Source organism: Pieris rapae, chromosome 19 (assembly GCF_905147795.1).
Source record: "Pieris rapae chromosome 19, ilPieRapa1.1, whole genome shotgun sequence".
Lineage (NCBI taxonomy): Eukaryota > Metazoa > Arthropoda > Insecta > Lepidoptera > Pieridae > Pieris > Pieris rapae.
The window spans coordinates 4,786,071-4,812,578 of NC_059527.1; the positions used below are offsets into that span (position 1 = coordinate 4,786,071).

Genomic DNA, 26,508 nt, shown 5'->3' on the forward strand with positions numbered 1-26,508 from the left:
GATACCTTGAATCTTGGTGCTCAATGCTAGATGCACTGCTCTCCCTGCCGGACGAGGCTCTGGTGACCCAACAGTGGCGGTATAACCACACACCTAATCCGGCAACGGATTAGTAGAGGCTACAGCGACCTTGGAAATAATCCCGAAAAGTCTGGGGCAGAAGGTAACGGGAAACCACTGCTCAACTTTTTAGTAGTCAGTTATTATGAGAACGTCTAATAAAACCACGACCCTAGTTAATGGCGTCTCTTTGATAGGACAGGGGTTTGACGACAAGACACGCTTCAAGATAATGACGGCCAACCTCCAGTATTGGAGAGGCACTTAAAGAAAAAAGGTGTTGGTGAGTAAAGACACTGAGTACTTGCGCACATGCGCAGTCCCAATAAAGATAAAACATGACCGAGTCGCCTTTGAGTATTATCATGTAAATAAAACCATAAAATGTGGGATAATAAGTTTATTATATTATAAAAATATATATTATCTAGAATCTATTTCTTTGGTCTCTTTTATATCTCTTTCGTTGGGTTTATCACTTATTTCAACATCTTTATCGGGTTCGTGTTTGTGTCTTCGTAAACGCAATTGTCGGCTACACAGATATGAAAATAGTTGTATTATAGCTAATGAAATTCCTGGCAACAACCAGGCGTCGGGCAAAACAGGAACCGTAGTAGAATATAGTAACGAGTATAGGGGAGATGATATGGTCTGTGTTGCGCTTTCCAAAGCCCCAAGGACGCTGTAAATTTTACCTGTGAACAAACATAAATATGAACTTTGATAACAGGGTATTGATAGAATGGCTGGATTACAAGAAAATGGGTAAATTAAACAATTCATGATTCATTATTAAACTGTCATTTTATCCACATACACTGTTCCGTCTCCGACCTTCCATGGATAGCTTGTATCGACAGATAGCTATTACAATCCATCGATTGGTTATTGGCACACTTTGATCAATATTTGGATTAAGGTGTCGCATATTATGTAGTACCGGTGCAAATTCTTGAACATGTATTTTATAAACATGTTCGATCTTGTTTTGCATTGATAAATGTAAGCGTTAATAAATATAATAATGTTTTCCTAAACGAAGCAATGATTCATGTAAAGCTTCTATACCATTTTGACGATTGTAGCACGTTTGCGTTATCAAATAAGGTGGTTCGTAGAAAAGCCTATGACACTAAGGGCCTGTTTCACAATGTCCGGATAAGTTTCAAATAAGCTATTTATTACTTATTGGTAGGATAAATAGTATTTTTGCGTTTCACGACTGTCAGATAGCGCTATACGTCATGAAATGCGAAGTATCTTATTTGGAACTTTTATCTTTCGAATAATTTATGTGTTGCATAGCTATTTGGCACTTTATCCATACATTGTGAAACAGGCCCTAAAACTAGTTTGTAAGATTTCGACATGACATATAAAACTTGAGATACATGATTAATGGGGAAATTTAAATAAACGACACGTTAATAATCTTTTTTCATTCGTCAAAGAGTTGTTTTTAAAATTTTCATATTGCGTCATCTAGTTACGCATTTGTTTATTCGATATCTACAACAATTAATTATAATCCAATTATCTGTTTTTATTTAGAACTGTTTATACGAATGTGTTGATAATATCTTAAGCCTTCCGATTTGTACACTACAGGGTAGTAGAACTGTCATCCTGATAGTATTGTCTTTTATTAACATAATTTTTACACATTTAAAGAAAAAATTTTTTTAACGGATTAAGTTATGTATTATTGTAAACTTATATGTAATTATTTTACAGCGTGCGTGGTCTTCGGTCACCGTGACACGTCGGATAAATTTAAAAAAATTGCTTAAATAATATTAATACATAACTTAATTACGTTAAAAAAGTATTTTCTTTAACTGTTATCCTGATATTTAATTTATTTTCCTGAAAGTATTTCGTCAAATAGATTAACTAAAGGACATCCGTCCTTATACATCATAGCATAAACAGTGACTTTCATTCAACTCCCACAAGTAAAGCTTAATCAATAGAAAGCAGTAAACTTAAATTTAAATTTTATTAATTACCCTTTGGTCGCTTTGTACATGCTATTTTAAACAACTTTTGTGCGTTCAATGAAATTCAAAGATTTACTTAAGCACAGTGCTATTGATAAATTGTTGTAATATTATTTGTTAACAAATGGGTCGTTGATCGTGCAATGCGCATTAAAACATTGTGGTAATTTGTAACATACAAGACATAGATACCATAGATATAAATAAAAAAATCGTACATACCTTGTTCGTTGGGTAGAATTTGCTTGTTTATTATAGGTCGCTGCACAACCTGAGATCCTTGGGAAATGATGCCGATTATTGGAACTGTGAACAAAATAAATAAATTAAAAGTTGCATTTTGTATAAACTAAAATTTGCTAGTCATGCCTAATCGAGCATCTTAACGAACTTTTATCAATTTAATTACTAATATAGGTTTTTGGAATTAATGATTATATATTAGATAGCAATTTTATGTTTGTAATTGCAACGCTACCTAAAGTATAAATAGGACTTTTGACTATAACTCTTTTTTTATGTAGGTGCTTACGGGCAGTAGTTTCACGTGGTTCTAATACCGCCGCCACATTGCCAGAAGGCTCGCGATTACGTAACCCGCCTTTTAAGAATTGATTCGCTCTTTTCTTGAAGGACCCTGAGTCAAATTCGTACGGAAATACTTCAGTTGGCAGCTGGTTTGGTATTGGTGGTGAGCGGTAAATACTGCCTTAAGAAATTCCCAGTTGTGGAACGACGCACGTCGAAGTGATACGGATGGTATTTTGTATACTGCCTTGACGTCCGAAAATGAAACTCAGCTGCAGGTATAATAGAACAACTCCTCTCAGCGCTCCAAACAAAATTTGTTAGATAATGCAGACTGACGCAACGCTGAGGGATCAAGCAAGATCAAGGAGCTGGTACCGGGGAATTCCCGCCCAGAGGTGAGAACAGTACCAGTGGCGTGGAGTGAAGTACCGTCTCACCTTGCTAAGCACACTAAGCTTCCTACCGGAAAAATTTTCCTTTCTTCCAAATGACAGCGAAACTGAACGTCATTCGATATGTCAATGCCCAGTACTCAGATGTTAGATGAAGCTTAAGAAGTGTGTTATAAGAGATGTGTAGCGGCAAAGAATTTGTAGCGGAAAGTTGGATCTCGAAATCTCGAACATAATAATATCTTATCTTAAAACCGCTGCAACTTTATTATTATGTCTAATGTTACAAGAAAAAATTGTGATCGCCTTAATAAGAAAATTATATTGGTTATCTCTGTAGCCTGATTTTTAGAAATAGTTAAACAAAATAGTAAGAAAATCCTCGATAAGTCAAAAATTCTGTAATGTATATTTGGCGCCTCAATGTTCTAGATTCTACTTTATAATAAAGCAATAAAAAAATACTGCATAGAAACATTTATCAGTCGTTAAACCACATTGATTCCGACGCATGATAATTTTATTGATACAACAAGTCCATATAAAAACTATTGTCTTTGTTATTGATAATAAAATCAATTATTATGTTGATAATATCGGGTTTTATTGCATTTTATTTTTAAAATCATAAGGAAATATAAATTGTAATAGTATTATAAAATGGGAGAGTAAATTTCAATACACGTTTTGTAATAAGGCAATCTTTAATTAAGACCACGTGCGGTGATTATGAGAAAACCGGCTTTAGACCCAAAAAGTCGACGGCACTAGTCAGAATTCCCTCTTTTTCTTTTTTTTTATATAACACAACACTTACTGTAGTACACTTTATAGAAAACGAAAAGAGACGCAATGTAGAGAGACAGAATCTAGCCGATCAGTAAGACATTGGACATTGACAATTCGACAAGCCCTTAGCTGAATTGGTGAAATAGTGAAATTCTATTTGGGAGCACAAGCCCAGAGATGTGAGCAGTATGCCTTGCCTTGTAGAGCTGCATATGTATTGCCCCTATTTGCCTATAGCCTATTACAAAAATCGAAACTGATCCTGAAATCTGAGGTGTAGGTCCAAAAGGTTGTAAGAGCCGCATTTATTAAAAAGGTGGAAACTTAGACAAAGCGGAAACTATTTTGCTTTTACGAATCTATTTAATTGAACTTTTGAAATTTGTCTAGAAACATAAATTTGGTAATAACTTTTTAGTTATTAACATTTCACCAAAATATAAATCTACAAATGACAACTCTAGATTGAATCTAGTCGAACAGACTGCAAAGAGGTCTCGGGTTGATATCCCGGTGGAAAAATACAAGTGAATTTTTCCACATATGTAAATTGTTTTTGATTTCACTGTGCTGTTTCACTATTAAGTTAGAAATTTACTTTGTTTCAACAAATTTGTGCCATCATAGAACACGTAGGTTATAAAAATTCATTGTTGACGGCATGAGCATTTTTTAACCATTTGCCCCACTCCGATATCGTCTTCTGTTTATCTTATTTCCTGATATGAGAAAGTTTGCGTATTCCAATTTTGTCGCTTTGCTATGTATTAGAGTGTTAATGATTTGAGATTGATCTTACGATTTTTATTAAAAAGTATGACGCATGATTATGTAAAAGATAATCATAATAACGTGACTCAAATACCTATAAAAGTTGTAATAACTATTAAATTAAGCCAAATTAGGGTTATCAGTATTTTTAATAAACAATAACAATGACAATAAAAAATTTTTACACACCTTACTGAAAAAGTTACAAGAGTAATTTCATTTGTAGAAAAACATATATTTCAAAACACAAAGGAGCAGGTATCTATACAATCCAATGATCTACTTTTGAAATAATATGACATTAAAGCCTTTGATAACAAGCTACATTTTAAGAATTAAATTATTGAGCAAGTGTAAAGGAAAATATAAGAGAGCGAAAGAAATATCTAAACATTTATATGAAAAAGATACTGCGCAATACAGTTTCAATTTACTACGCATCGAATCGTCTCAGACGGTTTCGTCAAACTCATCGTAAAGCCACGGTTTTAACTAAAATATGTATGTCTCTTTCTGTCAAATTGCGTATATACGCTGTGAAGAAAAGAGACAAAGGATAAAAGACATCTTAGCGGCTACTACCTACCTAGTAACTTTAGCATCTCAAGCAGACTTTTTCTTACAACTGGGAAACTACCTACTATCCCAATCTGGAAGATTAGCAAGAAATGTAACATTCAAATTACCTTTAAAACCTATAAATTACAATGAATTATCCAGAGATGCATCTTATTTTGAGTAACCCAAGGCAGCGCGCTGTCCCTCTTTTTACCTGTATAATATGCCACTAGACAACTGAAAACTACATATTCGCCGAAAATTACATCGGTTATATTTCATACTAATGACAGTACATGACAATACTATGTTATATTTCATGCCTGCATTTGTCAACAGACAAGACGATATGTCACGACCAATATGAATCAAAGAATCTTAAAAGACAGACAAATATTCTTTCGACAATTAAGTAAATGCCTCCGGTTAAATTCTATGTACGTCTTTTGTTTCTTCTATGTGTGTTTTTATCTGTGTATTTAAATGTATACCAACAAATGTGTGTGTATATAAATAGGATATAGGTATATTAACGATACTTACGTATAAAAACAACAAGTGTAGTCTTAGCAGCAAAAAGTCCCGAAGTTGCGAGTACATAGGAAATACAGCTGACAGTTCCGACCATTTCATCGGAAAATCTCAGGCGTCGCTTGAGTATTGTCAGAATAAGAAGTGTACCTAAAAATAAATATCAATTTCATTATTATTTGAAAGCAGGTTATTTTTATGAGGAATTTCGACGCAAAAGGCAAACACGCCGTTATAGAAATCGAAATTTCTTAGCTCAATAGACATAGACATATTATTTATTACAAACAAAACACACACACATAAACATACAAAATAACAATCAAAGAGAAAAAATTAAATAAAAGATATTTATATCTGAATAGAAGCTATAAATAAACAGTTACGAGAGCATAGCATTATACATATATATGTATTATATGTATAAGTACAAGGCTCATCTGATATTAATTGCTATGAAACTCACTACAAGAAGGGTCTCATCCCCAGCTTTACCAGAACGCTATTAATTGACCACATTTTAAACCATTGACTTCGAGAATGTCTCATCCCATAGACGTCATACAAACTAGTTACAATTTGGATTTAGTAAATTCTAATAGCAATAATAGTAGCTATGGTTCACTAATAATTGTATGTGAACCGTGTTAATTTTTTTAGTTGGTCTGTATACATTAATGTTATTATTAGTCATAGAATATTTGTGTTAAAAACCGAATATTTCATTGCAATTTGTAGTCCATTAATAAGGTTGAAACTATTTAATAAGCTTGAAATAGTGTATCTAATATCTATAGAGCCTTGAAGTGAATAGCCAATACTAAGAATCGTTTATTGTGACTGTAGCGAGCAAGCAATGAATGGAAGTATAGAACAAAGTTGGAGCTAAAGCTCCAAGTTTTCCAAGTGTTCCAAGAAGGCTTTTGCCAAGAAGGGCGAATGAACTTTTATAGTGTTGTGGTGTAAATATCTGTTTTTATAAAGTTGGAAATACAATAAAGACTTTATGCAAAAGTCCTCACTAACGCGAGCACTTTGGAAATTTTCTTAAAAATATCTTTGAAACTGTTATTTTAATATTTTTAAGTTGTGACCGAAGTGGTGAAGTTTAGATACTTCAGCTCTTAGCGTAATGAGCAGATGTCGTAAGGAGGATTCAACAAGTTACCCAAAACTCACTTGACCCGTCTGCGGATTTATGCTTAAGCAATACACAAGATTTAAAATTAATATGGAATCATGATTCTGTTACTTGGAAATATATACAGGCTAATTTTAAAACGTATTAGTAATATATGTAATATCATATTCAGCTAGAGTTTGCATTTTCTATGAGATAAAAAAAAACAAAAATCACTAACATAATAAAACACTGATTTTACAAACTCTTTTATCAGGTTTCGTTCAGTAAGTAAATACGCAATACGTATACGTACGTAACAAAACTATTTGTAATATTTTTTCTTAGAATTTAGTCGTGAATAAATAAATATAAATTAAAATATTTGCAAGGCAATCTGAAAGACTTCAATGGAGGTTAATGGTATGAAATCGTGATAGTACATTTTATATATATTGTTTTTACACATAGTAGTCTCTGTTCACATATTAATGCCGTCAGTCTCGTTCAGTCTCGAACTGTTTTTTTTTATTTGTAGAGTTACCTACAAATAGAAAAAAAAAAATAGTTCGCTCTTGAAACTGACTGATTTGTTTGATTGACAATTTGACCTGCGCCCTATGTTTTATATAGCAATATATCTATAAATTGACTGATATTCTTTCATATAGCAGTCTTTTAATGTAGTATTTTATCTTATAGCAGCTTGGAAGCAAAAGATAAAAATATATTATTGGATATCTTTCATGTATACTCACCAGCAAAACTGACCACATTTCTATAAGCCAAGAAGGAACCGAATAATATATCATCCCAGTGGAACTTGTACCTATAGTACATATACGCCAATAACACCTCCGCTGAAAGTATATAAAAGAAATATTTAAAAAAAAACACACGTTAGAAGTTATACTTCTTTAGCATGACAATATAAAAATCGTTTCAAAAATTGTAGTTTGTAGAAAAAACAACACTAACAATAGAAAAAAGGTATGTAATACATTGAATGTTTTTGAACGCATTATCTAGTTAAATAAAGTTTATTTAAATATCACAAAACCTAAAATGTTGACTAAAGCTAACATCAGGATGTCGGTTTTTTGTGACGCTTAAAGAAATATATGCTACATACGTAGGTTCAAAACTTAAAAAAAATTAAACATAAATTTTTGGTCAGATATGCATCTTACGATATGGTTGACATCTAAATTGGACCTTAAGGCCGGTTTCGGATCAGCGCGATGGGAACCTAATCCAATTTAAAGGTCTACCCTCGATAGCAGTGCTCATTGATCCCAATTGTTTTTTTTATGTTATTGGAGGCTCATCTGATGTTAAGTGATACTGCGCATGGACAAGCACATTGCAAGAAGGTTTGTAAGTCCGTTGTCGGCCTGTCAAGAATTGGTACGCTCTTTTCTTGGAATTGGTTCGGAAATACTTCAGAAGCTGGTTCTACATAGTGGAAGTGCGCAGAAAAAACTGCCTTAGAAAAAGTTCAGTTGTCGTCGAGATACGGATTGTATTTAATTTAATTATTAATTTATGGATTTATGGACCCAGATATCAGTGACATCATTATTCACATTGATACTACGTGTTTGTGTGTTGTTTCAACACTGAAGGACATTCTTCTATTTCACCGCGCCTTGATGAGTTTCGAAACGTTTGGTTTTCTTAATTGAGTACAATAACTTTAACACGAGTTAAGAGAAGAGAAGATCTTAGCAATTTAAAATACTGACGGAGGCTTTATTGCCAGTTCTTCTCTTCAGTTTGACGCCCTTTGAGAAGTGAAAGTAAATGTAAATTTAGAACTACTATAATTTTGTGATATTCAAAGTTGCAGATTAAATTACTTTCATTAATAAATGATATGATTTGATGAAATGATGTGATCTTCATTTTTCTGAGAAATGAAAAATTTTGCCATTTACTCACCGGACAAAAGCATTCTATCTCCTAAAGCGACAATCAACATGAGAAGGATGATCATTCGCCTATTTCCCTCTCTTTTTCGCACCAGGCACTGGATGGCGTTGAATGGTAATCGCCAATTAAATACAGAAACTTGGTTTTCTGTATTTACATTAACATCTTTGATTTTTAACACCACATAGATCAGTGATGCTATCTGAAAACACATTAAGTATAGCTAAAAACAGTTAAAATCTTAATACAGTGGCAACATTGTGAAATTTTCTGCAACATTAAAAAAAAATAAGAAATAACAGTGTGTGTGCATAACCGCTTTAGATAAATCATAAATCGATATTTGTAAATAAATGGTTTATGCAATGATTCGTATCATCATATGAACAAGTGCGAAATACGCACATAGACATAAAGGCTTTTGGTGCACAGCCGGGGATCGAACCCGGGGATGTGAGTCTTATATATACTAGTTCTTAGACAATTAGTTCTTCAGACTTTTGCAAACCATAGTTGCAATTTCCCTTTTGACGGTAGTTTATGTTTTTAGTAGGCTTATTCTTCGTTCTTGTCAACAAGTTGAAATATGAGTGGCCTTTCTAAATAGCTAATAGCAAAGGATCGCAAGTGCGTTGCCGGCCTTTTAGGAATTCGCACGCTCGTTTCTTGTGGGATCCTAAGTGGAATTGGTACGGAAACACTTCAATGGGCAGTTTTTTTCATATAGTGGTAGTGTATGGCAAAAATACGTATAATAACGCCATCTAGTGATTGTCTCTCTCATACCTGTAATACAAGCACGAGAGGGAATACTCCGTAGAATCCCAGCTTCCGGTACAGCAAGGGTCCCCCAATAGAGCCGATGACGTGTGCAATTTGAACTGCGGCTCGATGCGTTCCCATTGTCCGCGTTACGTCACGTCCTGTTGCGTGACATACCTGCAATAAGCGTGATTAGAGGTTAAAAAATCAAGTGTTACAGAAGAGAGACACTGATAGTCTAGACTCTAGAAAGTTGAAAGGGCTCCGATGTTATATCTTTTGAAGAATGCGCACTATGCAGTTGTTTTGATCATAATTTACCCTATTAGCTTCTTCTTCCTGTTTTTGTTTTAATTATTTTAATACTTTTAGAGTTAACTCCAACACAGCGTGGTTTTTTATGTTAGAAAAAAATGCCGCATCTATTCAGTTTATCTAACATTCGACGCATGCGCAATGGCTTAAAAGCGTCGCGCAGGCAGCATTCGCTATCCTCGTCTGACAAATGATGTTATCTGTTAACTCTCTTTCTCTCTTCCTTAATTATTTATCATATTTAACAGCAGGTAACCCTAGTGGCCAGATTTAACTAGGCACCCATATACTATTGTATAATATATTAATAGAAAAATATAGCTTAATTTAATTAATAAATGTACGTTATAAACGTATATAAATGTAACGAAATCGTACCTGTTTACACCTGGATTCGAAGAAGTGCTGCCAGGGGGCAACGTGTTTGGGGGCAACGGGCAATGATGTTTTAAAATATTTATGTAAATTGCAGTCATGTAGACGATATTTTATTTAAATTACAACTAAACGAAATGAAAAAAATTCCCAAAAATAAATTCAAAATAATTTAATTACGTTAAATATCTTTATTTGTAAATTAGGTTTATCATTAATCAGTTAATACCCTATAAAAATTAAACAACTGATTTCCTTACTAAATGATAACTTACATCACCTATATGACTGAAGGCAGCTGCTAGTAGCAGGCCGAAATTCCCACCTAAAGATATAGGTATCTGTACTGTGTACAGCACTTGTAGTGTGGAGGCACCAGGAAAAGTCAGCATGAGGAGTAATCCTGTCGTCATAACACACATTCCCAGGAGGGGTAGAATAAGGAGTGGCTTTCTTCTGCCACTACAGTCACTCCATGGACCCACGAAGAGCAGGACGATGGTAGATATAAGAGATCCAACAAAACTTCGACTCACATTAACACTGGATACAACTACTTGACTGGCAACCTGGAATTTGAAATAAATTCATCACTCACAACAAATAACCTGGACAAAAGAGTCGTTCTTTTGTTTTGAGGTCTTTTCCGCACAACACAATATCTAGAATTTAATCTATAACGTAGTTTTAAATATATTTACACGTAGTCAATATTTAATTTAATTAAATAAACAACTAAATATTAATATTTTCACGTAGCCTTGCTTTAAAAGAATATACCTCTGCTGCCCTAAACTCCTCTCCCACACCGTTGCTACATATTTCAGGAGACTTTCCCAAGTCTACAGTACACGCTGTTCTCAAGTAGAAATTTTGTAGAGATGTCTGGCCAAGGTTGATAGCTATCATGGCACCAACTAACGCTGGCTCCAGGATTAACTGCCATCCTTTTGTATTTGAGGAGTTTCCTTCTGCTTTTGGCTTGCATTCTTTGTTCACATTCAATGTGGACGGGCTGGAAATATAGATTATAATTAACAGAAAGGTAGAAACATATAGTAATCTTCTGGTATCTGTAGACAAGAAGAACGACCAAACAAAATTACCTGATTCATCGTTTTGATAATTATGTATAAATAAAAAATTGTAGTGTATATTTATTTGCGAACCAACACTTTGCATCATAATATTATTATTATATATTAATTAACTATTTAAAAGAACCTGATAGTAAAACTATATAGTAATTTCAGAATTTTCAGTGGCTTGCAATTTCTTTGAAGGTACATTCACGGCATAAATTAAAGTCAACGAATTCACCGCAACGTCGTTTCACGTATGTAAAATAATAATAACAAATACAAAATTCGACCGTTCGTTTCTATTCTCTTTCATATTTCAAGTCAAACTAAAACTAAATATTTTAGTAAAAAAAAATAAAAGAAGTTTAACATTTGACTCCATTCTCCGCGATAAATGAACTATCAACAAAAATTTTTTCAAGTCAACGATTCGCGTGTTCTACTTTTACTTTATATTACTATTAATACAAATAGTAGTACAAATCACGTGTGAATTAAAAACCGGGTTAGTTCCGTGTCGCAACAATGATGTTTTATCCGACTGCGGCGAATTAAAAGAGATGATTGTACAATAAGCTACATTCTATAACCATCACAATTTAAACTAACACTGTTCTCGGTCATTCAGGAGCTTGGGGTCAGTAATTCTGAATTATAATTACAGTATAATAGAATTAACAACACAATCATTCAAATCAGCATGCGCGAAACGCCAGGTTATTGACATATTGCACCAACTGTATTTCTTCAAAATACCTTAACTTTTCCAACTCCTGCAGTTCCGTACCGTCAACCATATTTTTATATATTTTTAACTTTTTACACACATTTTTCACAAAACTTATTAAATTCTCAGACGCGTGTGTTCAATATCGTGATATTTCTACTAATGTCCCAATGATAAGATATGGCTGTTTGCATGTCGGAAACAATGAAACCGGCTAAACAGTGTTAGATCAGAGAAATAAAGTGTAGGGCAGTTTCGAGAAAGTGAAATTATACTGTTTAAAATTACAGTAGGAGAAACACGATTCGGTAGATATGTATTCTCTAAATTAATTTTGGATTAGGGTAAACTTATTACTTCCATTTTAAATGTTGTAAGTAGGCACTATTAAAAATTTGAAACGGCTCATCTGATGTTTCGTGATACCGCGGCCCATGGACGCTCTCAAGGCCAATGGTTGCAACGTCGCCTATCTTTTTGCCCTGCTCATTGCCATTTTAATTTCAAAGCTTATGTGGGTTGCTTCAGTTTTTTATCTAATATATTCACCTTTGACTTGGTGTATCCTCTTTATATGTAGTAATCTCTTCTCTCTTAGACTTAATCTGAACCCCGAGCGCACACATACAGGGAATACATTACATTTCGAGTTAACACAAGCATCGTTATCAAATATATTACATTGATTTAATGTTTTAATCGGATGGAAAGGTAAGGATGTAATAAACACGACGCGTTTCGTTTCATTGTGATTGGTTGAAGAGGGATTGTGTCGCTACAAAGCTCGCAGTGATACTCGATATTTTTGTCGCTGAAGTCCAGAACATTATTCAACTACACCCTATAGTTTTAATTGGATAATTTTACTATTCCAATATATATATTTTTTTATATTAGTTCAGATAATTGTAATGCATAAGTTAAGACACGACATTTACTCGAGACTAACTAAAACGAAACCGTTGTTCGTAATGTTATGATTAAATTTAAAGAAACTTTCATTTCTGTTATTTTTATATTCTGTAGTAACACCTACTACTTTTGCACATAATAACTGTATATTTACCGTCATTACAATTTATGGAAGCACTAGTTTTGGATATCGGCTGGTTAAAGGTTAATCGAGTCAACAGCCAATTGAAGTACACAGTCGTATAGGGTTAAACGTTACTAACATACATTCGCAACTTTTTACACTTGTCCGTTTTTATAGGTTAATAGCCAGACAAGTATATCAATAAGCATACATGATAAATTGCAAGATAATATGCATTGAAATAGACTCGCGAGGAGATCAGTGCTTACTTAAAGCAAATTGTGACTTTGTTTTTATAAAAACTTAGATCTGAAGGTACACGTACCTAGAATGCGTTGTTTTATTCAAAATGTATGTCGTCTTTTTTTATAGAACACGGGGCAAGCGGGCAGGAGGCTCACCTGATGTTAAGTGATACCGCCGCCAATGGACACTCTCAATGCTAGAGGGCTCGCGAGTGCGTTCGCCTTTTAAGAATTTGTACTGTCTTTTCTTGAAGGACCCAAAGTCTATGGTAACTTAGCGCAGTAAACTACTTAACTCAAGTCAATTTGGCAATTTCTTTAGCGTGTTATTTTAGTGATATCGCTTGGATAGATTAAATACTAAACGAAAATCAAATGAGGTTTAATTTATTGACCAATGAACTTACATGATGAAACCGACTATCTTAATCAACCAACCAGTCTAAAGTCTAAGATAGGCCGGCCGGCTAATTTTTTTTGGGATGGAATCTTGCTGTTGGCCTGAAGATTCTTGACAGTTCAGGTTGGCTGAAATATACTTATACCCGTGACTAACGTATAACAAAGGGCGTTTCCTGTGAGAATTGGACCACGACTTGGGCCTCCACGTGGGCCCCAATGGTGAAAGACGAGAAGTTGTATATATTCATAGCAAACATCGACAGCGCGTTTCAGCGTTAACGTCATAACAGTGCTTGTAGCGGTAGAATGTAGATACTAAGCGACAGGATCCCTTTTCAACCAATCACAATGAAACGAAACGCGCCATCATGTATTTCTCATTCTTACCTTGCCGTGCGATCTTATAATATTAAATCAAGGTGTTAAATTTGATAACGATGTATGTCACTGAGTTTCTGTTATCACATATCAAAGAAACTTGATGATTATGATAATTATTATTTCATTCATCGACGTCACAATGTATCATGGCCCTACGTGATCAGTATCACATAGTACCACTTGATGCATTGGAAAAAGTAATGTGTTTATTTTTTTAAATTAAAAACAAAAAGTCATATATATTTATGTATTGCTCTTTTTTGTAAATGTCAACTAATATACTTCAAATGTATTTATTATTAATAATTATTTATTAAATAATATATAGAATGCATGGTTGTTTTATTCAAAATATATTTTGTCTATGGTAATTTAGCGCAGTAAACCACTGAACTCAAGACAATTTGGCAATTTCTTTAGCGTGTAATTTCAATAATATCGCTAAATGTCCACTTAATATACTTCAAATATATTTATTATTAATAATCATTTATTAAATAATTTTTGGTATATATTTGTGTTCCCTGCTTATCAGTGATAAGACCGCCCGTTGCAGTATCCGATTATTGTGTTTTTAATATGCTGTGTCATTTAATTTTGTATGAAGTTTTTGTTAGTAAAACAATTTTTGGAGACTTTGGACACTTCGACTGTTACTATCCTCAGCGAAAACAAACCTCTACAAAAGGGCACATAACACAACGTATAGAAATATGTGTTGTTTGTATGTGATGTTATGTAAATAGTTGCCGCATTGGAGTAATCTGTAATGTTCAAGAAAACTGACACTGCGCAGAGGCATTGGGACTTGCAGAAACTGATCGTGATTGATGACACAAGTGCAAAAGATCACGTGACCCTAAATCAACCAGATGATCCGATCAACTGAGTCTTCAAATTGTACCGCCCGCGTTGATTTGGTGTATTTTACATTTGCAATATCATCGACAATACGTAATAATTATAATTTCATTTATTCAGTATTAAACCATAATGAATACATCTAAACCTTACTCAGGAATCACGCTATCTAACGGTGAACTAGTTGGAGCTTACTGGTTCATACTTCATACAGATTAACGTAATCTAAAATGAGACTCCAGGTTGTATCGGACGTCAAACATTTATTGAATTAATTTCATCTCCTTTTAAACAATTAATTTATAACAATTAAAAAACGTTCAATTAAATAAGGTTCGTCTATGTAAGATTCTGCAAAGATACAAGAAACGAAGAAGGTATGAAATAGCCACTTCTTAGTTGTGTCTTTATCCTAATGTAAAATTAAATGTTACACACATTATTGTTCATTTAAGTTCATCAAAACACAAAAACCCAACCTTACGTAATAATATGTAGGAATACATAGTATATGCGTTAATTTCTACTAGGTTTTAGAAGCTTGCGTTTATTCAGTACAGCGTTGGTACTCAGTAACGATTTCAATGTTGAGTTTTTGTATCGCGCAATCTCAAGGCCACATCGAAGGTATGAATAGAAAATAATTATATTGGAATTGCAAACAAAAAAGAAGTTGCAGCGTTATATCTTGTTTCAACAACATAGTTACTGATAATACAATATTGCTGGTGCTTTCAATCACCGAATAAGTATTGCAATACTGCGAGGAAATGCTTCCAGCGTTAAAGACCGTACACAGCCACAGAATTTTTAAATTCACATTTTTAAATTTTCTTTTTTCTATAGGTTAAGAAAATTGTAAATACTGTTGATGGTTATGTTTAGTTAGATTAGATGGTTCGTTTTTAATAAACGATTTCTGCAAATAAATTCTTAACCTCGTTGATAAATTCATGTTCATGAAATTATTAATATCTACGTGATATTAGAAATAAGATGTTGGTTATGTAAATAAAAGCCTACCGTACCTATCGTTCAGTCTTGGACACTCACAGCTGGCTAAATTATGTTGTAATTAGAAATATAGTATGTCGGACTTTGAAGGTATTGATATCTGGCGTACTCGGCGATTTCTTTTATAGTAATTATTTTACTTTTTTTCAAATTTTCTCTAGCCTATGTTCATCAGGCATAATGTAAGATTTTGATTGTTAAAGAATATTTGAAAGCGATCCAGTAGTTTTGGAACCTATTCAATTCAAACACTAAATTTTTCCTTTTTTTATAATATTACATTAAATAATTTTGAGGAATATTGAATCTATATGTCTGAATTTTATTTATATTTTCAATTAAAGCCCCTTAACTAAGCCTTGTGAAAAAATCCTAGATCAATGGCGTTTGACCTAGCTCGTTAACTAGATACGAGTATCGTAGACAAGGGTAATATCAAATATCTCCGATACAATAATAATACACACTGTACTAACGATTTGAGACCAAAAACTTTGGTATTCAAAATTAATAAAATAATTAAAATCTCACGAATTCTAGACCTAGTAGGTACCTTATACTATTCCAAAAAGCGGAACCAAGGGGAAGGATAAGAGAGCACGTTGAGTGAGAGAGGATAAGAGAGAAGCGTTGGCAGTAAGCGAATGGAGAAAGAAATTCGTAGATGGAGATATTAAAAAAAAAAAAACTGGGGGAGGCCTGTGAAGGAGTTCTGATCAATTTGGCCATATGTGGACTGTAAAAAATAAACAGTCTTAAAGGATGTTAGGTTAATAAAATAACAAGAAAAAATAAATAATGGCTTTACTATTAATATTAAAGTGAGAGTTAATACATTGCTCCAGAATACGTGATTCGCAAGCCACAAACGTGCATTGAATTTGTTAAGTATACTTTCTATAATAATTATTATAGTAATAAGTCACACGGTGAACGACATTGTATATTGCTCATCGCAGCCTACATACACCTTTGCATTTTTCATGGTCGTGCCAGGTCTAAAATTATAGTCTTGTATCGCGCGCCAATAGGTATAAACGCGATCTTTATAATCTTATACAAGTGTTAATTCGAAATTCTAAGACCTTGATAATAATTACCAATGTTTAAAACGAGTTTACATTTCAGTTAATTAGAACGTTTTCATACATTTTAAATGCGTTATTTCAGTGGTTAAATAATTGTTGGAAGTGTGTGTTGTACAGTGAATTATGATTGGAATTTGGAGCCTATTTTTAAATGGAATGCGCGGATAAATATGGGTAAGTTTCAATTATATTAAATAAAAATTGTTGATAATAAATTCCATTGGGTTATAGATCTATTTGTGCATAATTCATTGATAACATTAAGACAATTATAAACATTGAACCCAGGATCTTATTGTAAGCTTTAAAGAAAGCTTATTTATTTAATATTAATAAAACATTTATTTATCACACTAAATTTTTTAATTGAGATTACAGCGTTATTAGTTACTAATGATATAATTAAATAACTTACTGCCATTGGGCAGTAGAGCGATTATTTGTTTATACCATAAAAACTTATGTAATCCAGGGTACAGGGAGAAACCCTGATTGATTTGATTGAGAAAGGGAGCCATTTAAAAATTAGTAGTAGTAGCAATTTCCTAGACATTTCATCCTAAAACCTATAATTTAAGTTTACTAACTGAATAATTCAAAATAATTGAAAATGATATATAATATGTTTTTATTAGCCGGCAGTGCATGCGTCGTTCTTTCAGACATACATTCTGCTGTTCTTAAACACAATGATTAGAAGCGAAGAAAATCTATTTAAAATCTCATATTTGCTATGCATTTCTATCATTCACTTGTTCACACAAAAATTTTGAGTCGCATACAATAACAAACACACTGCCAATTTTTTTCATTGTTTCAAACTGGTATGACGTAATCTTCATGTGTATTGTAATTAGCCACCTTATGAGGTATGGCCTTCAATAGACCATAATTATTATTGGAAAATTATTATGATTTGCATTTTGTTATTAAATCTATTAAGATACGCAATCGATTTTGTCCTATTGTTTCTATATACTCTATGGAATCCACAGACTATATTTATCTGTTGAACGATCCATTCCAAATTCAAATGAATAATTTAAAAAAGTTTATATTCACGATTTGTATTTCTACAATCTCCAGTTTATAGTCTGGATTAATATTGTTGTTGTATATAGTTATTTGTTTTTTTATTTTTATTGTTGGCCTTTGGTTGGTTACGGGATGAGTCGAATAATTGGCATTTTGTATATATTTTTTCCGATTATAGAATTTACTAGAGAAAATATGTAAGGCGGTCAATTACGCCAACATCAAAGGTAATAAATATGTTTACATATATATTGTTAACCTTCAGAAACAATTAGAACATAAGGTAACAACCATTAAGATACCACGACCATAAAAGAAAACGAAAACGCACTATATATAGCCTTTCAACTAAGTTTCCGCATCGAGAGGAAGCGGCTCTTCCGTTCCGTCAATGACGTGACGTCATAGCATCATACTATCGATCCCTTTGCCTACAGTTATTGAGCTTGGAGTAGGACAAAAAACTAGTTTGACCAACATTAAAAAAATAGTAATAGAGACTTTCAAGTAAAAATAGAGCGGAAGAATTTTGTATCACAATGGCAATACCTATATATATTTTTGTCAGCAGCAGCACGTTAGTGATTGCCCCATGGAATAAAATCATGGCGCATGCGTGAAAATGGCGCCGACCTCACTGCAGGGCAGTACAGTAGTACAGGGCCGGTCATTTTTTAAGAACCAGTTATGTTTTTTAATTTACTTTTTCTATGCTAGTACACTATCTTAATGGAAAAATATATTATGACATAGGCAGTGGAGTCCACTGTATTAAAACATAACTAGAATTATACAAAATTATTTTCTAATACACATGTTCGTTGACCATGGTAAAAAAGTTATTTTACCAATGACAAAAAAGGGGAAAAATACATTTGTAATAATATATTGTTTTATTTTGAGTTGTGAAAATGTTTGTATCATTAAGTCAGTTTGACTGAATATTATACCCCAAGATGGGTCAGAACTCAGAGGGCGTCTCCATAGCGTTCGTTTTATTTTATTAATAAGATATTGGTAAATAACTTAACTATCTCCTACTCTTACTAGTTTTTACATAAACAATACATACAAACAAATGGAGAACTAAATGCATTGAATAAAATAGTAGGGACAGCTTGGATTAGTTATAATATCTCTTAAGTATAGTAGGAAACATATTGACTGATAAATGCGGCCCTGTCTGCCATTTGCATTCGGCAACTCTCGGAGGTTCTCGCGCATTTCCGTAGATCACTTTCCAACCCTCGTAGAGATGCCTCTACAATGTTACGGAAAATCGTTTTAACATTACTCCAGTTATATACCACTATTAACTATTTTTAAGTGAAAATATGATTATATAGGATAGGATAAGTGTAGTTTATGGTTGAAAAAAGTGTCTGTGATAGTTGAATTGTGCTTACGATTGCGTAGAACGCTTCAGGTAAGGGTTGGGATTCAGTAACATAACCATAGAATACTATTTCATCGCGTAAATATATTCTTTTTTCAAAACCACGCCTTCTAGTGGCTGTGGTAACTTGGATAAAGTACAAAATACGTTCATTACCAAATCGGAAAATGTCTTCCGATGCGTGAGTAGGCATAATATAATGCAATGATGTGATACCCTGATTTTGGTTTCAGACAAAACGCCATGAAAAACGTTGAAGACGACGATGACTGAGAAAGAAGTGAATAGGATGCTGGGTAAGTGTATAATATATTTGGAGTGTGACCTCTTTTACGTGTACTCTTTCATAGATGCAAAATAGTAAGAGTTATTTTATAAAAGAAATTGCTAATGTGTAATTCCTAGGTATAAAAACATATTATTTTTCGTAGATTATGTATATGAGAAATTCGTTTACGTAATATTGTATTAAACGAAAGTTAGTTAATCGTGTTCATTATAGGAAAATGATTGGCCGAACGAGGTTTCACTCAATTGGTTTTAAAGGCCATGTATTGTTATTCGAAATTTAGCGATGTCAAAGAGCTGGTGATTGCGAATGCGACTCCATCTACATCTGCTTATGAACCTATAAGTTCATGAACGGTTTAAAAAATTACAAAAAACATTACGCTTATTAATTAAAAATACAATTTAAGGTAAAAAAACAGAAGCTTTAATAGATAAAAATACAGCCAACACATGTGTGAGAAAAAAATATAATTTCTAAGTTCTTTTGTATATTGTTTGATTAGAGTTGGCTAGTTTATTGGTAACAATTAGTTAGCCACGCTATATAGCCAGCGATTACAGCCATCTTCTATTTAATGAGCTAAAAACAAGGAAAGTCTTTATGTTCTCTATATATATACTCTTTCTTTACTTCGGTGCTGAATCACCATTAACTTTCAATGAACTTCTAAATACGATCATTACAGCTGTATTCAGAAGTTTATTCAGCCTTTAAGGTTTTCGTTAAATCTTGAAATAGTTAAACATATCTCCCAAATTCATTTGAAGCGATAACAATATTTTTGTTCGTTTTTGCGCTACTGCTCTTGTTACACCGTTATTGATTATATTTGAGAAATCTTTGCACGAGGGAGTATTTCCTAGCCTATGGAAGATAGCCAAAGTTACACCAGTGTATAAATCTGGAGACAAAGGTGATGTTTTGAATTATAGACCTATCTGTATTCTAGACTTATTTGCTAAGATATTCGAGGGTTTCATCTATACCCATATGTATAACCATCTCAAACATATATTGAGCCCACGACAGCATGGATTTGTTACTGGAAGGTCAACCAACTCTAATCTTTTATGCTATTCTACTTATTTATGTTCATCATTTAATGATAAAAAGCAGGTGGACGCTATATATACCGATTTTTCAAAAGCTTTTGATAGAGTGGACCATTTTGCATTGCTTGTGAAGGCTCAGCATGTGGGGATTCATGGGAACTTATATAGATGGTTAAGTTCTTACCTTTTGAACCGTACCCAACTGGTTGCTCTGAGTGGTTACGAATCTGTGCCTTTTTTAGCAACATCGGGCGTGCCCCAGGGATCGAAGCTGGGTCCTTTACTCTTTTTGTTATTTGTGAATGACTTGCTTAGCAAAATAAGCAGTGAATGTTTGGCATATGCAGATGACATTAAAGTCTTCAGACGTATATCCGATGAAAGAGATTGTGAGACCTTACAATTGGATATTAATACTATCTCTGCTTGGTGCGATGAAAACTTTATGGTTCTGAATATTGAGAAGTGCCGAGTTATAACGTTTACAAAAAGTAGGAACCCTATCCAGTATAAATATAATGTTAAGGGTATTCTAGTTGATAGAGTTGAGGTGATTCGTGACTTGGGAGTGCTATTTGACTCTGCTATGTCTTTTAGACCTCATTACAATGATATATGTAGTAGAGCTAACCGGATGCTATCGTTTATCCTTAGAACTGCTAAACCATTCAGGCGAGCCGACTCCTTGATTATCTTATACAGCTCTCTCGTGAGAACCATAGTTGAGTATTGTTCGGCGGTATGGACCCCGATATACCAAACTCATGTAGATAGATTGGAGGCTATACAAAGGCGGTTTGTCAGAGCATTGTGCTATAAGTATGGTCTTAGGCGAAAAATAAACCAATATGACCAGCGTCTTGCCCACTTTCAAATGGTTAGTCTTGAAAGGAGGAGGTGGGTGAGCGACCTATGCACTTTGCATAAAATAGCAAATGGCTCATCTGACACCTGCCTTTTGGAGAGGCTGGAGATCAAGGTGCCGACGCGTTCTGTGCGCATCCAGGAATTATTTGTTATACCTATGACTGATAACAATGTTTCCCAGAATGCTCCGCTCGTAAGAATGTGCAAATATTATAATGCTGTGTGTGCTGAGGTTGATATTTTTCACAATAATATTTGTAAATTTAAAAAGATAGTTCATAGTAAATACTTGTAACCTTAATTACTAATTTAATTGATTAATGTATATGTATATACATGTGTGTGTGTGTATGTATAGATATATTTTTTCCTTTATTTTTTATTTTTTTGTCATTCGGTTTGATATGTGTATGTTGTTTAGTTGATATTTAGTGTAAATGCTGTGTACAGATATAACTGGAAGTCAGATTTTTAAATGTTGTTTAGTATGTAATAATTTTATGTATGTAGTCAGTCTGTTTTCTGTTTTTGTACCTTAATGTGAAAATAAATAAAATAAATAAATATATGTGTGTCGCAGCCAACTAGCTTAATAAGTCGTTCAATTAACAGCCTAGGATTATAACTAAACAGCTAGGGGCCTTAAAGAAATCAGCCGTAGCGTTTATAACAATAATTAATAAACTGGCTGGCAAATGCTCAGGCCATTCGTATGATAGAGTGACCATGTGGCAGAAATAAAAGAGATGAAACATCTGACATGAAAAATATTTCTCTAAAAATTAAATTGCTTGAGTCAGTTACAGCTAAATTCACATTATTGTTATTATTGTCACACTTCGTACGTTTTTCATTAAACTTTGGAAAACACCATCAAAGTTGTGGTTTGCCGACGCCATATTGACAGAGTTTAAGGGTGGGAGAAAGTGGAACTAAATTATTAACAGTCAACATGCTAGGCAAGTAATGAAACTTCATCGATACAAGTCATTTACGTAGCTATTTCATCAACTGGTGAATATCTTTCAGGCCGCTAGTTAAACGGCGTGTTAAGTTAAGAGGCTAGGCTGTTGAATGAACGGCTAATTACGCTAGATGCCTGCGACATATGTTTGATAGTCAATAATTATGTGCTCACAGAAAATAAAAACTCTTATGACTGTCATTTAGTTCTGTGGTCCATGTTCTCTATTACTCGGTGTATAATTTAGTTCACTTTGATACCAAAGTTTAATATGACTGTTTTGACGTATTTGGAAAAAATATCGAAGAAAAGTGTTTTAAAGTAATTTGTTTGAATGTCACGAACGATTTCCCTTATGGGCCGAAAGAAAATGATTGAATCATAGTTTCACTAATTAATATTTATTTAATACAAGGAAGCGAATAAGTAGAACATACTTAGTTTCATATAAATAACTTATTTATGTTTTCCGGTTAATGCTATAATATTTACAAAGCTATTTAATAACTATTTTTGTTGTTTAAAATATCTTTAAAATAGGATAGACACAGACATTAAATTTATTACTAACAAAACCCACACATCGAATCAAACAAAATAACAATAATCAAAGAAAAAATAACAATAATAAAAAAAAGAATGAGAGATAACAATTAAGGAAACGAGAAAATCTACATTTAAACGTTTATAAATTTATTGTGTTTAAGTGGATTCGAGAGTGGTATAATTTTTAAATTAGTTTTAAAAAATTATTTATATTGAAGATTATTTTGGTCTGCTTGTTTCAGTGTTGCTACTATAACTAATACGAAATACCAAACCATTAATTCCGGCAGACATGAATACTAATAATTCTTAATATATACCTAGTGCTTTTTGCGAAAACTGAACAGTGCGAAAACTGAACAGTGCGAAAACTCAGAAGTTTACATGGTGCGTCCGCAGGCTTCAGATGAGGGCATTTGTCTCAATTCATCCCTGACCCGATACTAGCTCGTATTTGCGATCTAGTATGCGCTACCTTTTACGTAATCAAAAACCCGTTCTAAAACTTATCATTCCTGTTAATACACTTAGTCTTGCTAAACCTTCTTGAAGGAAGTCAGCAGTCCAGTTGCCTTCATCCATTTTTTAAGACCCTATACAATTGTCGTTGCGCCGAGAATCGAACCTATGCGAGACGTCAGTAGGACTTTATTTAACCATTCACCATCGAAAACAGTATACATATATATCTGAAGATTTAAAACATATAGTAAATATAAGGTTGGAACCACTGACATCCATCAAGCCAACATTTTTTTATAAAACGGGGCAAACGGGCAATTGGTTTACCTGATGTTAAGTGGTACGTTTATTCCGGGGGACATTTTCCGTTATAGTCCAGATCCCCACAAATTTACCATCCGCCCATGGATGCAGGCGTCATAGTTATCGTTTCTGAATGTCTTCCTGTGGCGAATATAAAGTAAGAGAGGGATTTAGTTATAAAAAGTACACACAATATTTTTGTACTAGGATAGTTTATTAATAGAAAGTGAGCTACGTGCTTGGCGCAAAAATGTTATGGCATCTTTATTGCTTTAATATCTGTACTTATAAATATTTACATACATATTTTAATAGCTTTTAGTGCTGCATACAGATTCCCAGAAAAACATCAATTTCGTCACGTCTTTAATTTTTTTGTGTCAAACAAATTTACGACTTATTTAGCAATAATTATTTACAAAACAAAATTTTAATTGTAGGTACATACAAGTGGAAGGTTTATATTACGTAACCTAATTTTGTTAAGCATGCATGTCCATGCTTAAGAAACTATAAGCGAAGGCGCAAAATTGTCTATTGGTCACGATATAACGCACGATTTCTATTGAACACTGCATTGTTATGGGTCATTACTAACACATTCACTAAATTTTTTTTACTATAATGAATAGTCGGATCGTTACTAGTAGACTTGTACTCCATCTATACCGGTGGTTTACAAGATATATTTGAATGTCAAGGCAGAATACAAAATACCATCCGTATCACCTCGACGTCCGTCTTTCCACAACTGAGCGTTTTTTGAGGCAGTTTTTGCCGCACACCATCACTATGTGGAACCAGTTGCCCGGTGTATTTTCGAACCAATTCGACTTAGGGTCCTTCAAGAAAAGAGCGTATCATTTCTTAAATGGCCGATAACGCACGCGAGCCTTCTGGTCAAGTGAGTGTCCACGGGCGGCGGTATCACTTAACATCAGATGATGCCCGTTCGCCCGTTGTTACCTTAAAAAAAAGTATATTAATTTATAGATTCTTTGTATGGTATGGGAGACAAAGAACGGTTCCAGATCCAACTCAAAGGCCCTGCTAAAAATATTCTATCCATAGACGTAAGTCACGATGCGTTACATAAATCTAATCCTTGATCGTTGTAAGCCTATAAGGGCTGTAGAAAACAGTTTCGTTGCATGTAAACTAACTGCTAGTCGCGACTACTCATTAAAAAGTAATTGGCCAGGTCCGATTCTGCCAAAGAATACGGAACCCTAAAAATAATTACTTATGATAATCTGAAAAAAAAGCTGACATTGTTCATGTGTGTTAAAAATAGTAAGCCTAACTTCGTCGTCATTGTAGAGATTGAAATCTAATGGTCTTGCACTTGGAATACAAGTGCGTACGAATAAAGATAAAAGTAAACAACGATATCTTATCAAACGTGGATAATCTCGCAAAAGATGATCGCGGTTGTGTTGTGTGTGTGCGCAAAAATTATTAGTTATGTGAAAAGTGGTAGTAAAAAGTCTGACGAATATTATGTCACTGGATTTCAATGTACGTATATATCAAGAATTATGGGGTAGCTACAGCTTACATACATGACCTTGTTTGTGTGCATAATTTTTAATCCTTTTAATAGTTCTAGGTCAATAGTTTACGCCGTTTACATAGTATTATTTGTAACTAACAAGTTATTTATAACAATATAATACATTATATAATGAACAAAATATATCAATGTAAGAGCATTGAAATTAAAGTGTAAAAACAAAATAAGCTAATTAAAAATATTTATGTAAGCGACATCTATAATCACTTAACGTAAAAGGTTCTTGTTATTGCCTACTTATAGGCCACTTCACTTATTATGGATCATCGTTTTACATTTTTTCATACATACTAGATGGCGTTGTTAACAACAAGTTAACTCTAATTACCAATGTAAAATATTTTTGAACATTTTGAAATACTTAGAAAATGGCTACTAAATGATATACCTATATAATAGGTTAAATAAATAAAAAATGTCTTACTAGATTAAATTCACAGTAAATATTTAAAGAAAATTAAACTATCAATCATGTAGAGGTCATTCACGTTACAACATACACGTTTTTTGCGTAATAAATGGAGGTATGTTATGTTGTATATACATATATGTAATAAATGGAGTATAAATAAGTATGCGGAAAATTTACCGTTATATAGCTGTGTTTCTCATTTAACCGGCTTACGCCAAACATTCTACATTACTTCGGAGGCATGCCATTCTTATATTTTAAGATAATAGAAGCTATTATTGATACTAGATATCTTACTACTAATTGGTATAAAAAAATTAAAACAGCAAGACAGGAAAAGGAATGGAATTAACGCAAGTTCATGCTTTCTCTTGAATAACATGTATAGGTACTTAAACTTTTAAACAATATTATTAAAAAAAACTTACGACTTGTTTAGATCATTTAAAGCAGATGATTCTTCCATTTGGCACAATTGATGTCATTTTTGTAATCCAAGTATGACAGTGTGTACTGATACCGATATTAATTGTCTCCAACACAAATTATTGCAAGCATAAGTCAAAACAAAAAAGAAACACGAAACTTGAAATGCAATGCCCCCGCTTAGCGGAGTGAAGTTGGAACGCAT

General features: G+C 33.3%; 2 protein-coding genes across 4 annotated transcripts in view; one reads left to right on the plus strand and one right to left on the minus strand.

Annotated features, from left to right (window-relative positions):
- Window positions 1–445: 445 nt before the first annotated feature.
- LOC111001625 (proton-coupled folate transporter) lies at window positions 446–26,468 on the minus strand. 2 transcript variants are annotated; one of them, XM_022271571.2, is made up of 9 exons: window positions 26,306–26,468; window positions 10,920–11,154; window positions 10,415–10,708; window positions 9,474–9,626; window positions 8,697–8,889; window positions 7,514–7,615; window positions 5,648–5,785; window positions 2,286–2,369; window positions 446–758 (listed from the first exon to the last, which is right to left on the minus strand). In XM_022271571.2, the coding sequence occupies exons 1-9, from the start codon at window positions 26,341–26,343 to the stop codon at window positions 484–486; spliced, it is 1,512 nt and encodes a 503-aa protein (XP_022127263.2). In that variant the 5' UTR covers window positions 26,344–26,468; the 3' UTR covers window positions 446–483. The 2 variants fall into 2 exon arrangements, with proteins under 2 accessions (XP_022127263.2, XP_022127262.2); XM_022271570.2 differs by lacking the exon at window positions 26,306–26,468 and adding an exon at window positions 11,978–12,128.
- Window positions 16,927–26,508, plus strand: part of LOC111001624 — a 76,986-nt gene continuing 67,404 nt past the window's right edge. The window contains exons 1-2 of one of the 2 annotated variants that reach the window (XM_045632385.1): window positions 16,927–17,149; window positions 19,640–19,702. In XM_045632385.1, the coding sequence (XP_045488341.1) occupies window positions 19,672–19,702 (31 nt within the window). In that variant the 5' untranslated portion in view covers window positions 16,927–17,149; window positions 19,640–19,671. Of the gene's footprint in view, window positions 17,150–19,311; window positions 19,437–19,639; window positions 19,703–26,508 lie in introns of those variants that run through there. The other variant, XM_045632386.1, reaches the window with a different exon arrangement.

Coding starts and splice junctions, on each gene's coding strand:
- LOC111001625 (XM_022271570.2), bottom strand. CDS start 12,018: ATGGTTGACGGTACGGAACTGCAGGAGTTGGAAAAGTTAAG. Junction 11,155..11,977: donor CAGGAGTTGGAAAAGTTAAG/GTATTTTGAAGA, acceptor CTATATTTCCAG/CCCGTCCACATTGAATGTGA. Junction 5,786..7,513: donor AAATGTGGTCAGTTTTGCTG/GTGAGTATACAT, acceptor ATTTATTTTTAG/GTACACTTCTTATTCTGACA.